The sequence below is a fragment of the Melanostigma gelatinosum genome (genome assembly GCF_949748355.1).
Source record: "Melanostigma gelatinosum genome assembly, chromosome: 4".
In the NCBI taxonomy this organism is placed as follows: Eukaryota; Metazoa; Chordata; class Actinopteri; order Perciformes; family Zoarcidae; genus Melanostigma; species Melanostigma gelatinosum.
In genome coordinates, this window is record NC_136637.1 from 22,597,472 (window position 1) to 22,614,586 (window position 17,115).

General features: G+C 42.7%; 1 protein-coding gene across 2 annotated transcripts in view; it reads left to right on the forward strand.

Moving 5' to 3' along the window:
- The window catches only part of negr1 (neuronal growth regulator 1), a 134,884-nt gene that overhangs the window by 33,690 nt on the left and 84,079 nt on the right, over positions 1 to 17,115 (forward strand). For both annotated transcript variants that reach the window (XM_079267813.1, XM_079267814.1), the window contains exon 2: positions 11,370 to 11,608. In XM_079267813.1, the coding sequence (XP_079123939.1) occupies positions 11,370 to 11,608 (239 nt within the window). The remainder of the gene's footprint in view (positions 1 to 11,369; positions 11,609 to 17,115) is intronic.

Below are 17,115 nucleotides of genomic sequence, written 5' to 3' on the forward strand. Positions count from 1 at the left end.
AAAAAAAATACTTTAAAGTGTGGCATTAATCAGAGATATTCAAAAATGTTTTCATTTATCAAATCTTTCTTGATCTTTTTGTCACTTTATAGTCTCCGTGGGCACTTTTCTCACAGTTAATCTCATGCACATCTCGCTCTCACCTCAATAAAACATCACACTCGCATAAAGCCACAGCATATTGACCCACTTTTTAACATTTCATCTGTCATTTATTCACCTGTCATTGATAACTAATGTGAAACTCTTCGTGTGTGTGTGCGCTATACATGCACATGTGTGCATGTGTGTGAAGAATTGGGTGTAGAAACCAGAGAGAGAAGACTGAGGAAAGAGAGAGAGCGAGAGAGAGAGAGGGATTAGGAGGACCTGAGAACAGATGGCTCTGGGAGGCAGATGTCCCCGCTGAGCTGTTCAGGGTAGTCCCTGCCAGCTCAGAAACGGTAACAGAAGTACGCAGAGCAAACAGGCTACCTCAGAGCGGGTGGCTAGATTTGAGAAAGCAGATGCTAAAAAAATGCGCTCCATGCTCGGAAATGTCACTAGTACCACTACATCGCAGGAAAACAGTAACCCTCTGAAGAATTGTGTGAAATCCTCCAAAACATGCTGACAAAAACCATTCGGGATGCAATTGTCTTGGTTAAAGTCTTGTGTTTTGTCTTTTGAGCAATTCAGCATTTCAATGAAACACCCAGCACCACGCGATGGATGTTTTGGCATTATAGCTTCTTTACGGGACTTCAAATATAATAAGTAGAACATTAACGATTTGGTGGTCTGGGTTTATAAGCCCTGCACCTCATACTGTTTGTAATGACACAGTAATAATGGAATATTTCTTTGGTCGTTGCAGAGCACTGGAGTCATGCACGAGGCCAGCTGGTCTTTATCAACTCTCAGTCAACACATTGAGCCGGTCTTTACAATCTGACTTTCACTCTCACATCTGATCGACGTGCCACTGTTATGTTGTAGTTTCTTACCATACTTGGTGTCGGCATCTCTTGCCTTGTGCTTACTGTCCTTCTCTCCACACTGTGATGCTATCTAGATGACCGAGATACCATATCAGTTTATCGGGACAATAATCAACGGATTGATTAATAAAGAAAATAATCGGTGGAGTCCTTTGATAATTGGGCCCAGACATGGAGGAGAGAGAGTTTTCTGGCTCCCAGGCAATAATATAGCACGACAAACTCTGTGTGTTCTTGTCTGGGGTGTGCCAACCACCCACGGCTTGCCTCAGTTTGATCTCTGGGTCTTTAATACACAGCAGAAATGCAGTTACATGCCATATTCATATTCTCCTCTCCTTCCCAGTTATTGCCTATAATCCCCCCCCCCCCTTCTTTCTATAAGGGAGGAATTAGACAGACATGTATTCATGGTGAATGTCAAATGCCAGTCAGTCATCACAGGCTCACAATTGGTGCATTAATAAGAAATGGCAAAAATGTGCGGCGGTGAATGCATCACACTGTTTTATAGACTTTTCAAGGATGACCCAATTGTGCCTCTTCGTGAGACGAGTTTTATAACTTTCCTAAAATGATTTGCTAATTTGTCAGTCTCTCTTCAAGTTGGAACCGCAGGGAGGTGGCAGTGTGCCGTGTCAAACCCTCAGTTATGAAGGACAAGTTAATTTGATTTGGTCGATGCGTTGTCGGTGGTCTCAGCATCCAGTAATTACAGTCACTCGACAAACACCATCAGGGACAAAGCTGTGTGCTCTTTAGTTCGCTATTCTATCGTCCTCTCTTCCATATTAGTGATGCATGCCGACAATACCCAACCACAGAGCTCCCCAGCAGGAGTCCCCGAGGCTGTGTTACAAGTGAAGGTTAACGTCCTGTTAATCGCAGGTGTAAAGGCCATACTCTATTTCTAATAACGGATCTCGGTTAACACTTCAACGTAGTGTTAGCCTCAGGAAATGATGGAGTGAAATATTATTATTGAAAAGGATGATCTGAAAAGACACGGTGAATGGCCATTCATGCGCTCTACCCGGACATTAGCGGTGCGACAGATCGGAAAAAACTCACGGTCCACGATCGTATCGCGGTTTTGAGTTATGGATCAGATCAAAAGAAAAGAAGAGATGCCCCAATCACGTTTTTGTTGACACTGATACCGATTGTCAATGAGCCATATCGGCCGATCCAGATTGTTTTTGCTGTTGTTTTATTAAAGCAGCTGGTACACAAGGATCCAGACTCATTTTATTCAAAATGTATTTCAACGGCCCCGAAGTGGGCGTTAACGATCACAATTCAAAATGTTATACTTTTACTTTGTTATTGTTATATGTAGAAGTTATTTGCATAAAACACAGGAATCAAATAATTAGGAAATAGAATATTATACTTTCATGAATAGAACAACAACTTGGTATTAGTTATGTATTATAAGAGCTCGTGTTAGGAAGTTAAAAAGGTCAAACATTCCTATTTTATACTGTATTGCTGTGAAACCAACAGTTTGATCTGTACAGATCACAGAATAACTTCAGTCCTTTACTCCACCATAAGACATTGAGTGCATAGTGGACCACTGAGCTCACTCACACCCTGGAGCAGAGGAACCGAGTGCCAGATTACATTTAAAACATTTTTTGAGTGCGTTTCTGAAATGAGAAGAGCTTGCTACAATAAAGTGCATTGTGTTATTCAAGAAATGCAACTGTTCCACCGCAGGATGCCCGGAGCCAAACTAAAGTAACTGCAGCGATTTAAAATGTGTTTTCAGCCTGCAGCATCTTTCAGTTCCATGAAAGGAATACAGACTCATTCATCTCCTAAGTGTTTGCCATTGTGCGTCATTGCTACAGGAAGTTAAAGTGACAATTGTTTCCCAGTTAATCTGTTCAGGAGGTGTTTACCAGTACTTTGTTTGGTTCTTTTTTAAGATGGCTGAAGATAAGAAAAATGTATGCTGTTCAAGCAAAGGTGCTGGAGTACACTGTGTGTAGTAATCCTAATTTAACAGGTAATGGTGCCGTTGACTGCTTAATTGTGAGCTGTCCTGTCTAGCTGGATTGTGAACGTGGCATTTAGCAGTATCCGGGTGTGCAGTGGACTCGGCTTTGATGTGAGTCCACAACACAGAGCTCATTCACATATTTATAAGGGGGGATTGTCTGGGGTGGAAGAATGCCTCGCCAATTATGCCTCAACAAAGGCTGCTGTTCATCCTCTCAGAATTCCAGCACTCAACTTTTTATTCAACCCCTAATTTGTGAGCCCCATTCATTTTCATTCACTGCGAGCTGAAGTGATTCAGTTCACATCAATTCTTGAAGAAAAAGGAATCAATACTGTGAATGAATCCGGAGATTGCTCATGTAGAGCGTTGACCGATTTTATGAACATGAATTAGAAAGACTGGTGTTGATTTATGCTCACATTTGAAATATATGAGAGGCGGCGGAAGCAAGGGGAAAAGGCACGCATGCGAAACAAGACAAAACTATTCAACCAAAGCCATTCAAGCGTGGGTCTCTGCTTTAGGACGCACTGGCAGTGAGGACAGCTGCACCTTGAGGGGACCCAAAGCTGGAGGGGACACGGTGATGCTGTACCAAGGTTGTTGTAATAACTGCTGTGGGAACAACACGGGGGCTTTGGATGCGGTCAGGGGTCTGCTCCCTCAGTCAAAGGCTCCATCTCAGTGTCATTTCAGACAAAACTGTTACTGAAATGAAAAAGAAAACATTCAGAATAGATCGACTTCTGAGTCTCCACACTTGAGGTGAGATTTGGGAGTTTCCATCAGCATCGAGACAGTTTTCATACTGTTCTCTGTGTCTGTGGTGTTAGGTGTTGGTTTCAGCATTGGATCTGTGTGGATTATAGCTGGGAGGCTTCATATGTGTCCCTCTGGCCACAGTCGACAGGATTATTTTAGGGGATTAAGAGCCTGGTGCTCTGTACCTTGGTTGCACAGCACTACAGTGTGTCCTCATTCTCCCTCATTCCCTCAACACCACATCTCTAAAATACCCGACCTCCAGTAACAAAACCCAAACCTGCAAGGGAGCTACCCCCAACAAATGAATTGAATTAGGAATGATGGACATTCCTGGTCGACAAACAAAAACAGCAAATCCTCACAATTAAGAAGAAAGTTGCCGGTTAGTTTTCTGTCAATCAACACAAGCAAAGTTGTAGGTCTTTTCGTGCACGGACTGTGAAGGCGTCTCCAAGCGCACCTGCTAGTTTGGTTCAAGTACGTACAGTAGTGCAAAATGCAAAAAAAGCTCAGTGATGGTGAATACAATTCAATCAGTCACATCTCTCCGGGACGCATGATCACAGTAGCTCAATGCACGAGGAACCGGCTACTCTTGGCAATCAGGTTGCTGTCTGTGTTGTTGACATCGTGCGTAGTGCCACTGAGCTCTGGGGTGGCCTTTGTTCAAATCAGAGGCTCATCAACATATCTGTTCTGCTGCCTTCAGATGGCTGCAGGGATTTAATGAACTGACGGAGACGCTTTTCATACTGTGGACAACGGATCTCGTAAGATTCACTACACGAGAATAGAATACGTCAGCTTGGGTTTTGTGCAATTGGGATTGGCGAATGACAAATGCATGTATTAAGAAAGTAATTGGAAGATTGATTCATAATGACAGATGAGTTAGATGCAGCCCTACATATTACATTTTGACTCATGAATTCTTTAATGTAACTAATGAAGCAATCTAAACAAAAACACACTCTGACAAGACTTTTCACACTCCGATCGCACCTTGCCACCTTTCACTTGTGCGTCATCGTGCAGCCAGTCAGTGTGAAATGCATTTCCTCATTTGAGGATTGGTTGGACGGTCGAGCTGTGTCGAGGGCACTGAGTCGTTGTGAAGGTTGTCGAGCTCACAGTGCAGCTACAGTCCTTACAGCGCCTCTCTCTTTATGTGTGAAGCTGCTAAAATGGAGGGAAACAGCCGCTTTTTCCTTTTACATCTTAATGGCGGTATCACAGCCTCTCATTATACTCTTCAATACCCTCGTTTCATTCAAGCCAGTGAAGTGGGTGCCGCTATTAACAGAAACACAAAAAAGCATTGTTCTTTAAAGCAGATGTTCCACTACAATACAATGATACGGCGCACCACTCATTGTCTGACGCACTCCAGTTCAACACTGACTGGAAAATGAAATATTCCAGGTGGTCTTCTCGGGGGGGCTGTAGATTGATTCATACTTCAGTGATTAAGTGTCATTCAGCATGCCGCAGGACAGAGATGATACAGGGCTGGCTGTTTTTGAGAGAGTTCAGCGTCGAGTGTTTCTTTCTTCTGAACGATCACAGATGTGATCATCTGTGTCAGACGAGCTGTGATTGGAAGCGGGATATTTATTTTACCTCCGCATAATGTATCAGCCAAGCCACCTCGTGTCCTCCGCCTCGTCCTTCTTAATAACGCTGAACTGTTTCCTTCCTTCGCATTATGCAATGTTTTCAGCTGATTGTGTGAGCCGCTATTTTCTTTCTGTCTCGCCCTGTCATCATGTGCTGAAGGTCTGTCAGCTGACACTTTGTACCGCAGACGAAATTGTCCTTTGGTCTGCTTAATATGCAAATAAAATGTAGCTGTAATCTGCTTTTTCATTCAAAGTGACCCAATGATATGCCCCGTTAAAGCTGCACAGATCGATAATGTTATTAATAATAGATTAAGAATCCGTGTAGTGTGAAATTGGTCACTTATAGTGACGTTATTATCAACCTGCGGTGCAGTTCCCCTCAGCTCTCTACGGAGCCTTTTAGATTCTCAGCCCGTTGTTTTGGTGTTTGGCTCTGGTTCAGCGTCACCGCTCTATAAACCCTTTGGCTTTCAGGATGCTAATGTTGCTCCATGTCAGCTGGACTTTCACCACAATAACTTTATTTAAAAAAAACAGTTATGGCTGCTTCATTCTAAATTAGGTGTGGTTGCAGGTTTTGTTTAAATACATTTGCAAAAATGCCAACAATAGAAATGGAAAAATAGAAACAAAACTAAGAATAAATCTCTACGAATGTATTTATTAGGGAAAGTAGGTACAGCTTTAAAGCTACAGCTGGGGTCTGGCTCGCTGTTTAAACATCCTGTGTGGTTATTATACAACCGTTACATAACAACACATCTCAGATAGGGGTGGGAATCGCCAGAGATCTCGCCATACGATATGATCGCGATATTTGGGTCACGATGCAATATTATCACGATACGTCGATATATCACGATACTGCGATATATCACAATACTTTCACGATACTGCGATATTCTGAGTATTGTGATAACATATAGTGCGATTTAATACTTTTTTCCACTTCAAATGATGTTCCCAAAGGAAAACTGTGTCAACATGTTTGATCTAATAAGATCAAGTTTTCAGTCTGTTCATCTCACTTCAATCATTTTCATTGCAGCAAAATAGGATTATCAAGCAGACAGACTGACCAACAATGTCATAAATGTTGCATGAATCTGACAAACTCAACTGTTTGTATTACTACATCGTCCAACTTAACTAAATGCAAATGTGTGTACTCAGTATGTGAACTATAACTTATATAAGTAGGATATGCGAGTTATATAACTCAGTATAACTTGCGATGCGTGGACGTCAAAGGCAGAGAGCCAGTAATGCGCTGCACTCTCCCCGTGAGCCTGGCTACTGTTGGCAGGTTTAACCCCGTTGTGAGGCCAGATGTCTCTCTTTGTTTTGACCAACTTCCTTCCAGAGCTGATTTTTTTCCCCCACCCCTAATCTCAGACCACAGAGCGACTCATCCAAAAGTGATGTTGACAAAAAGTGCTGAACGTGAACTAATACACTGTGAAACATTGCTATACGTTTGCGAGACGAGATCTGGGGAGTTAGTACCAGCAAGAATATTTACAGGAGAGGAATCTAGCAAACACTTTATGAAGCAAATAATAATCAGGGTCAGAACGATGCTCCGGTGTTTGACTAGACGGATAACTATCTGCTTCTCTTACCAGCTGCCGTCCTCTAATTAATAGTTTGTCATCATTCTACATTCATGTGAGGCGCTCAAACACCAGTTTATCACTCTCCTCTTTGCACATTGTGGCTAATCACTAGCGTTTGAATTGAACTGTAATTTGTGAGCCAAAATATAAAAAAAAGAAGAAGAAGCTTGTAATAAGCCCGGTTCCTCCGCAGTCACTCGTCAGAGGCAGGGATAACTAAAAGTATCAATTTGTGCATGTTGTGGATGTCAAAGCTGCTTCAGAGTAGATGCTCTGAGGCCTGTGGAATAATTACCTCGGCTTTGTACAAACCACGGGAAGTCTGTTTCCTGGTGGGCTCCCACAGAAAAGGGGCTTGATGAAAGCAAAGCCCCTTTTAGGAGTTAGTGTTGTGCTGCTGATGATGAACAAGGGAAATGTGGCAGAAGAAAGACCGAGCTGATGACACGACTCTGCTGTGGTTTCGAGTTTATGCTTACGGTTTCAGCACATGATTAGCACGTTTGTAACGCTCGTATTTTTCATTGTGTGTATTCCCAGCATGAATTTGGACAGAAAGTGTCAAACCATGGAAGGTTTCCTCTCAAGAAAATTGGAAAAACAAGACAAACACACTGGAACAAAGGAATGTAATGACTCAAATCCTTGCTTTCCGCTGGCATTAAGCAGGATCTGTTCCCGCTTACAATTATCTGTAAATATGACAAGAAGTTAAACAGTCCAGGCTAAATTATCCTGGCGATGATGACACACCTCTCCATCGAGTAAAAACAAGCACCATGAGGCTTTATTCTAAGGGTAACAAATGCTTCTTTGTGATAATCTGCAGGAAACATACTCAAGTAAACCAGTATTGATCCTCCAGCGTTTGGTGATTTCAGGCATATCGAGTTGACAGAACTGATATCAATTCAATTGAAATTCAATTAAATTTATTTGTGTTGCCTAATATCACAAAATACAAATTTGCCTCAGAGGGCTTTACCATGTTACCGTGATATCTCTAACAGCTGTCTCATTCTAGTGAATGAGATTTCTCTCGGAATGCCACAAACCAATGATTCATATTGTGACCATTTCAACAAAAGTCAAATAGGCTAAAATGAAGAAGTGATAACATCTAGATTTGAGGCATTCAACCTCATGGTGGTAATTCTGCTTTGCGCTAACCGCGCAGCCCATATTCTCCACACAGGGTTGTCAAACTCATGGCAGACTTGTGATGAGTTTCAATGTAGTTCCTGTTCCTATAAGTTTGCACCAAGAAAGGAATCGGCCACAGTAAACAACAACACCTTAGACAATGTGCAAATGTAAAAATGTCCTGTTTTGACACAACTTTGTGAGGAGGCATACAGATACTGCGGAGGCTTGACTCTTCCCCACAGAGAGAGAAGGCCGGAGAGCATGCTCCAACTGCTGTTTACAGTAGCCGCTTCTTAATAAATCTACCAAAAACTGGTTTACAATTACACAATGAAGTACACTACTAACAGAATATAAAACATAACATGATCCGCAAAGCAAGAAGAGAGCGAACAACTTTCCGAAGCCCTTCCTCATACAGTTTGAAATCCCCTCCCACACTGTCTATCTCAACTCCTATTGGCTAACTTCAACAGTCTCCTCCTCCTCGCAGGACCCTCGCACGGGTGTGATCGGTAATTGCCTGTCTAGAAATCTCTGTCCCTCTGCTATTCTAAATACATTCAATGACTGTCTTTTATGGCTTAACACTTCTATGCTAAACATTCCTACAATTATGAATATTCTAATTATGTATTTCCAAAACACTTCTAATTATGATTTCTTAACACACACTTCTAAACCCAAATGTCCTACAATACAAGCATCTGTACCACTCCTTGGTGTGAGAGTACTAAGACAGTGAGATAACAATAATAGTAACAATAAGATAACAATAATAATAATAACCAAAAAAAAAGGGGGAAAAAACATCAAGGATGGATTCATCGAGATGAAGGGAAATGCCAAACGTCCAATGTTGTCCGGGCGAAGTGTCCTTCCGCCATACGTCTGGCACGACAGCTTAGTTAATTCCAAATCCATCCTTTGGAAGGTGGCTGTGAAAGGCTTGTAGTTTCCTTTTTCACAAAGAGCAGCAGCTGTGGTCGGCAGTATATGAAACCATATATGCTGCGAGAATGGCTCCAGACCTTTTTGATATGTTCACGAGCTGTAGAAACCGGTCACCAACGAGGTACACTCCAACTGACAGCAGACCACAGCCTCTGATCTTTTTTGAAACAGTAAACTGTTTTTTTAACTGCCACCTTTCATATTTGATTCTGAAGGCACAATTATAGGGTGAGAAAAGCGAGAAATCAATAGCAGCCACACGAGAGAAAATCTTTTTTTTATGGTTTCCCTGGTATACAAGGATATAATGATGAAAGCCCAGCACAGCAAGTTGTTGACAAGTTGTTCACATCAGTGGCTGAGCAGAGGTGCATTGCATAATGTTCAAGCCTTAAGTCGGCACTCTCAGCGGTACCACAAAAGTGTCCTACATTATTAGTCACTGAAGGCCTGCGTTGGCTGAGGAAGGTGGCAAGCCTCGCTACTCTTTGAAGCTGTTTCTCTGAAAGGCAGAGAAGGCTTTTAAAATTAGCTTTATTCAAGTCATTTTATTACATTTTTACAAAGGTCAAGTTTCGATAATCGTGAGATAATCGTGAGATTTGCGCTTGACTTGTTTGTTGTCAAAAAACAAAAACCAAACCGGTAACGAGGTGAAGCTTGCCTTGAGGCTCCTTCAGTAAATCCTGTCTCGGGGCCAGGAACACCGCGGCTCAGGTGGTCAATGGGCTAACTAACCGACCTAGACTTCTCTCTGGTGTTGTTTTTATTACATTTCATACTCTATTTGTTTGCCACCTATTTGATACAATACCTGTATGGCAGGGCCTTGCATGCTGTGGGAAACCAGCCTGGACTAGACCATTGTCCTCTACACGCTTTCCCGTCAGACATTTTCTTGGCATAGCGGTTAAAGAGCTTTGTGGTTAGTGCCAAACCGAATTCCTCGGTGGCTTTACTACCGGTGCTGGAAGTCTGCACGGCATGTTGACAACAGCTAGAAAGGGACAAACTCTATTGCCTCTTCTGCTACTCATTATCACAGTATTTGTCACACAATATGATGTGTTTTCTTACGTCAAAACAGCATTAATGGTGATTAAAACAAGTGCCTTCTGACTATGGCGACCCCCAGCCTCATGTCTCACAATGTACTGACTTTGTCCGTGCAATGAGCTTTCAAAAGTGAATTGCGTTGAGCTCGGTAATGGTCACACAGGAATGAGAGTGTGCATCGGAGAATTCAGCCTTTTTAAGAGCCAGGGATGTTGGATTGTGTGCGGCTCCACTGAAGGCTGTTACCTTCCATTGATGATCACATTGAAAGGCTTTGTGCAGATACAGCCATGAGCTGTAATTGTGAAGTAAAAAAATAAATAAATGTGTTTAATTTCTTTGCACCTTTGGTCTGACGTATGCTCTCTTTATAAGTAGTCCTCAGTGCACTGATACTCACAGGGCATGATACCTTTTAACAGACTGAATGTGTTCTAAGTCGCAGGTTAGAGGTGTTCATACTCAGTTACGTAACTATAGAACCAATCTCTCCACAGCTGTGAAAGGCCAACATCCCCATTACTGTGACAGGCCACAGTGGAAGTGGAGCTCAGTTCTTTCTTACATTGTATTCACCGGGATAGGATGCAACAAACTATGTTAAATGTTGAAAAGCGAAAGACTTTTTCAATGTGACTGTTGTGAAGCCATTGATGTGGGGAGACGCACTCGAAATGAAGTGCTTCAATATAGATCTGATGTTTGAGAAACACGACCTTTTGACTTCTCGATGAAAAGAATGTAGCACTAAATGTCTTTGCCCATTTTAGAAGTTTCGTCCTCATGCACGACTATTACTCACGGCTCTGCTTAGTTTCGTCTCGTGTCAAATCCAGTCTCACAAGCGTTCACAGGTTGAGTCACACTCAGGTGCTGAGAGTTCTGTCTCACTTTCTGGCACATCACACATTTGTGCCGACAACTGAAATTTGATACTTCATTTAAACCAGATGCTCTCTGGTCTTGCATTTTAAAAAAAAATAAAAAATCGAAAACATTTACAAACACACAATCCTGTGCTGACAGCAATAATTGCCTGCCCGAGACCGAGAGACTGCTTATTGCAAGAGAGGCGCCGGCAATATCTCCAACGGACGAAGAGGAGTATTGAGTCAGCAAACAAGACAAATTCAAAAATGTCTGCCTTACTCGTTGTTGTTCCAGAGCCTGACAGCGAGTATTTATCCTGCTCTGACTGAAGTGTCTCTTGTCACTCTAGGTGCTACCTATTGGATGGGATCTCTAAAGGAGCCTGGCTGAACCGCTCCAGCATCATATTCGCAGGGAACGACAAGTGGTCCGTGGACCCGCGTGTCTCCATTGTGTCCAGCGTCGGAGACAAACACGAGTACAGCCTTCAGATACAGAAAGTGGACGTTTCGGACGACGGCCAGTACACGTGCTCCATTCAGAGTGAGCGCAACCCACGGCCAAAGCTCCTCAGCCTAATTGTAAAAGGTGCGTATAGGCAGTCCTTTGTTGTTCTGTATTGACCCTTGTCTGTCTGTTTGTATGTGCTAGTATTACATAATAATTACTGATGGATTCCACTTGTTTGCACCTACACATATGTGGCGTGCTCTTGATGGGCTGGTGCACCACTTTGAAAAATGATTGTTTTTTTTTTCTGATGTCTGTCCTACTTTGTAACATTGTTACTTATTCCACGGATCATTTAGCTCCATAGTGACGCCAACAATCTCTTGTGGGTCCATGTACCTAATGGCCACATGTGTGTATCTGGCAACCATCAGTCCTTCTCTTATGGTTGGAGTAAGAACAAGAGCGCAAGCTATTTTTGTGTGAAATGATGAAACAAAAATCTTTTCAGCAGAGAACTTTTCTTCTCCGGAGGCAAACTTGACGTTGCCGGGTACATTCTGTGCCTGTGGGCAATGCAACACAAAGTAGGAGCGTGTTGGTTTAAATGACTGGAGGCAGACTGTGTAGCTTTAATCAGGCTTACCTGGGTTTTATAACCGAATCTTAAGAATTTTGGGACAGTTATTGATATGCCACGTGTGTGTCATCGCTTCAGTGTTACAGCTTTTGAATTTACGCCTTCAGCATAATAAAAGTTCCATTGAGCACTTGAGAGGCTGCTCAAATTGGGCTTCGTCTTGTGAATCTCTGTGTTTAACAAGGTCAATAGGTGTATTTTGCGTTTTATGGGACATTAAGAAGGCTGTTGTGGGCACAGAGAGCTAATTGACAACAGCATCCTAATTGTCGGGGTAATAGGGTGGCGGCTGAGTTTGTATGCTGATACCTCACACTGTCGATTAGCAGCGAGAAAGCAGCCTCACTGTAAATCCATCTTCCATGTGCCATGTTCTATTCCTCTAATAGGTTGATGCAAAGGTTCACACAGCGCTCATGGTCCACTTGGCTCTGCACATGACACAAACACTTTTGTACGCTCCGTTTTAAATCTCCCTATTTATTTCACAACATAGTGTGATGACCTGCATTCACTGCCCACTGCTAACACCCTTGTTGTATCCCTGCTCAGTTATCAGATGTATTACAAGTGCATACCAAGTTATTCTCATTCTGTTCAAGCCACAGTTGGGCATTCCAACATACTGTTTGAATTTGCATACTTTCACACAGACAGGACAGTATTAATAGAAGAGTTGAGGGTCAGACGAACTGCTTGGAGAAGTGTGAGCCGTGTGATGTGTGGAAACTACTCTCCAGCTGGTATTGCAGTTACAACATATGGAGCAAGCTGAGGAAAATTATTTTAGGGGGTGTGATTGTACATGTTTGTTTTTGTCTGGTCCAAAACATAATTCTAAGTGTTTGCTTTGTCTTTGTTTGCACGAGAGAGACGGAAAGAAAAGTCACATCAATTCACAAACAACCCGGACGGTGTTTTTGGTAAACCTGTCACCCTGCGAGGTTGCAGAAGAAAATAGTCGAAACAAATCATCATTTCCCTTCTCAGGTGTTCACAGCTGTTAGGAAAACGTCAACAAATAGGACACCATGAGCAACGACCCTGAAAGCATCAGGCCCTCCGCTCATTTTGTTATTCCATGTTTTCTATGCTGATGGCTATCATGTGTCAACATCCAACTCCTTGCACTGTGCTGAGTGGGAGTTGGGTGGTGCTGTGGGTTTTAATTTGTGCACATGCCCAATTACCGTTCAAATCGTTGTGTTTGTGTACGTGGTTGTCGATTAAACCGGTCGGGGAACATTGGCCGGCGAGGAGAGGTTAACAAGCCTGTCCCATTATCGGCGGGTCACAGCATTAAAACGGCTGTAATTTGAAAATATCCTTCACGAAGACGCTGAGCGTTTTCTGCCTCACTTAGTGTTTGTTGATGTAGATGCACATTAGCTCAGTGCCTAAAATCAGCACACGTCATCTCGTCACTGCACCACGGCCTCTCCAGCTACAGCGGCTGTCCCGTAGCTGAGAGGTCGCAGGGGCAATCTCTTCAACCGCCAACGTGTCCATCAAAAGCCACGTGTCTTGTTAAAGTTCCCTCGAGCAAGCGGCCCTTCCTTTTCCACTTTTTTGTACATTTAAAGAGTAACCGCACACTTAAACATGTTGTAAACTAAATGGCATGACTGTACTGTGATGAAAGAGGGTTAATATTGACATTTCCTACAAAATGGCCACCTCTCTACATTGAAACCCCATCGGCATCACTGTGCTAGGATAGATTTGTCAACATAATTGGCTGTACGATGCCCCGTCCATGTCAACTTGCTTGATTCCTGTACTGTGCTCCAGCTGTCGTAATTGCCTCATTGTCCATCTGTTTTCAAACAGTGGACCTCTTTCCTAATATACAGTCCTGAGAGTCAGTGGACTGTGGATAGGCTGAGTATACAATTAATGACATTCGCACTGACAGTTAGCAGAGGTAATGTCCCTTTACCTCTGCTGCAGTGCACCGCGCCTCTCGATACACGTGTGATAAACTGCAGTCAGCTGCTTGGCAGGCAGTAATGGTCACTACAGGACCATCATGTTTTTGTAGATGTTCCCTTTCTGAAGTACATTCTGTAATGGGAATCTTACCAGGGGGTGTTTGGGGTCATGGCAGCTCCTCACCACTGGCCATATGGCCACAATCAAACCGAAGCTAATGTGCCAGCTGTCAGCTTTATAATACAGTTTGCCATGCCCAGAATTCCTGATGGATGTGACCTCATGGCTGAAATCTGGCAACGGTTGCACCTACCAATTGTTGCACTACGGTTCACAAATGTGACACGCAGAAACAAGCTTTATGTGGTTAAATACAGCTTAGAAATAACACCTGACCAGCAGCATACTTATAGCTTCATAACACATATACAACCAAGCCTTGAAGCCAGAATAATAATTGTGCAAAAACATCACAAAGTGACAACAATAAAAATATCACTGAGATGATAACTGGGGAATGTAACGGTATGAAAACAAAGTTGAACATCGTTTGATGTGCTCCGTTGCTTTTCTTGTTGATGGTGTTATGGTTGTGTTATCTGACTCGACTGTGGAATCATCAGGCAAATGGGTCGCCAGCCACTGAGACAGAGCTGTGAATCAGAGTGTGAGCCGCAGGCAGGAAGTATGTCGAAATACAGATGACTCACTCCAGCTGATGAATGCCTGCGGTCACGTCTCTGATAGGGTTCTCAAGGTAGTTAAACATTTGCTTCATTATATTGTCAGCCGGTCTCGTTTCTTTATTCCTGTGCGGGAGCCACATATCTGTGCTGTTATGGCACCTTCGTAACGTCCCAACCATATTGTACTTTTCTTTATGTTGCCCTGTGTGTTGTGAATCGTTACCTGCCACTGTACGGTACTTGTGTACACCTGCTTAAGCCCACTCATGGAGAACAGAGGGATTTCTTTACAGATGAGAGATGTAGCCGGGAAGCAGCCCTGTCATGTTGCAGAGGCTTCTGGGAGCATGCTGTTCTTTCATCTGCTGAAAAGGAAGGGAAGAAAAAAAGCTGGACACTTTAATCTGGGCTTTTCAGTCTGAGCATACAACATTTATTGATGCTGTAACACGAATGTTACAGTTGATGTAAAAAAGGATTTCATGGCATTGGATTTTTTTGGCACTTTTGCTTCGCTAGGCAGTGCACCATGAGGAGCAACACAGGAAATGGGAGCAAGAAGGGATTACTGTGTGTGGATATACAATATTTCCAGACATATACACTTTCTGTGTTCGGTCATTTCATCTAAGTTCTGCCAATGCATATTTAATGCAACAATTTATTTAACTGATGATAATTCCCTAAATTCACACATTTCTGACTCGGGAACCCATTGAAAGTTCTAAAACTACGAAACTTGTAGTTTTTTTTAGTACTCGTGCTAAGCTAAGTTTAAGTCACTGTCCGTGCATTTGTTTCCCTTTGTTTTGTCCGCACTGTATCAGCAAAAATGAACTATTAATGACAACGGGATATCGCCATTGGTTTTGCCACTGGAACAACACATATTTCTTTCTAATCACGTCCCATGGGGGGTTTCTCTTCACCTCAGCATTACAGCAGTTTTACAGCAGCAGGAATTTCTCGTTATCGTCACACTTCTCAACACATGAATAGATATGACTGCCTGCACACTCATGTCTCAGGATCATTTAATCTCCGCGTGACATTTATCCCCCTCCGAGACCTTGTGTCACTACAACAAATTAGACATTTGCATTCGTGCCTCCCCGCACAGCTTCATTGCAAAGAGCGGCCATGAGAAGTGAGAAAATTGTGTCACTGTGATACACCAGCAGATCCAAAAACAACTAAGGGAATTGAAATGTCCTGAAATGTACAAATTATATTCCAATAATACATAAATATTGCAAAACTGTAGAATCACTTGGGGAGTAAAAATGTTTATCACGCGGCACAGCTTGAGATCTATACCAGTGCCTAAATGTGTCTCTGGTAATCTCAGCCATAAGCAACAATCATCAGGGCCATCGGGGTCTGCTGAATTACTAAGAGGGTCCATGTTTCCCACCAGCTACATTTGGCACAGGTAGCTGCCGAGCAGTTAAACCCTTCCTTTGACGACTTGACTTAACAAGATTAAGCTAAGTGGGTTCTGCCTTGTGGCCGTGCGCTGATTACTGAGTAAAGCTGCCATATCAGTGACATCACAGACAACCCGATATGCACTGGGACCATTACAGACTCCTGGTCCACATCAGCGCCGCTCTCTTCCTCTTGTTTTACTGCTCCACTGCACCCCTGATCTTCATCTGCACATCTTCATCACCGCCATGCACACACACACTGACCTATTTACAGTCTATCGTCCGGACCATTATCTGATGTAGGATACAGAGGGAAGAGCGATCGGTATCATCTCCTACACATCACGTGACTGTACCCTCCTCCTCCTCCTCAGCGGCCATGCTTTTTACTCCCTCTCTGTTAATTAAGATTGTAGATGTGATAATGTTTTAAATATGCACAGCAACTCTGATCTAAGAATATCTTGTGACAGTGAGGAAGAGGGGAGAGAGGCATACTTCCCTTCAGCAGTGACTGCTTACACGGGCACTGGTAATGTGGCCCTGAATGCTGAGCTTACAAATTCACTCAGAGAAATCTTGCTGACATATTGTAGTGTGGATCAGTGTATTATTCCGATGAAAACCCATGTCCTCGACCTGCTCTTAAAATATGTTTTCAATTTTTATTTTATTTTTCATTATTTTTTATTTATTTATTTTTCTCTGTGTATGTAATTTATTGACCCTAGGGTCACATTGTGTTTTTTTATGCTTTTAACTTTCTGCTCTGTTCAGCACTTTGTGATGTTATGTCTGTGAAAAGCGCTCTGAAAATAAATTTCATTCAATTTCATTTATTATTCATACAGAGTGCATATTAGCAGCACGCCTCACGCTCCAAAACTAACAGCAGTACATCTGTTTACGGTTTTATGTCAGACTTTATCAATGCGGCCGTGTGATGGAGCTCTTCAG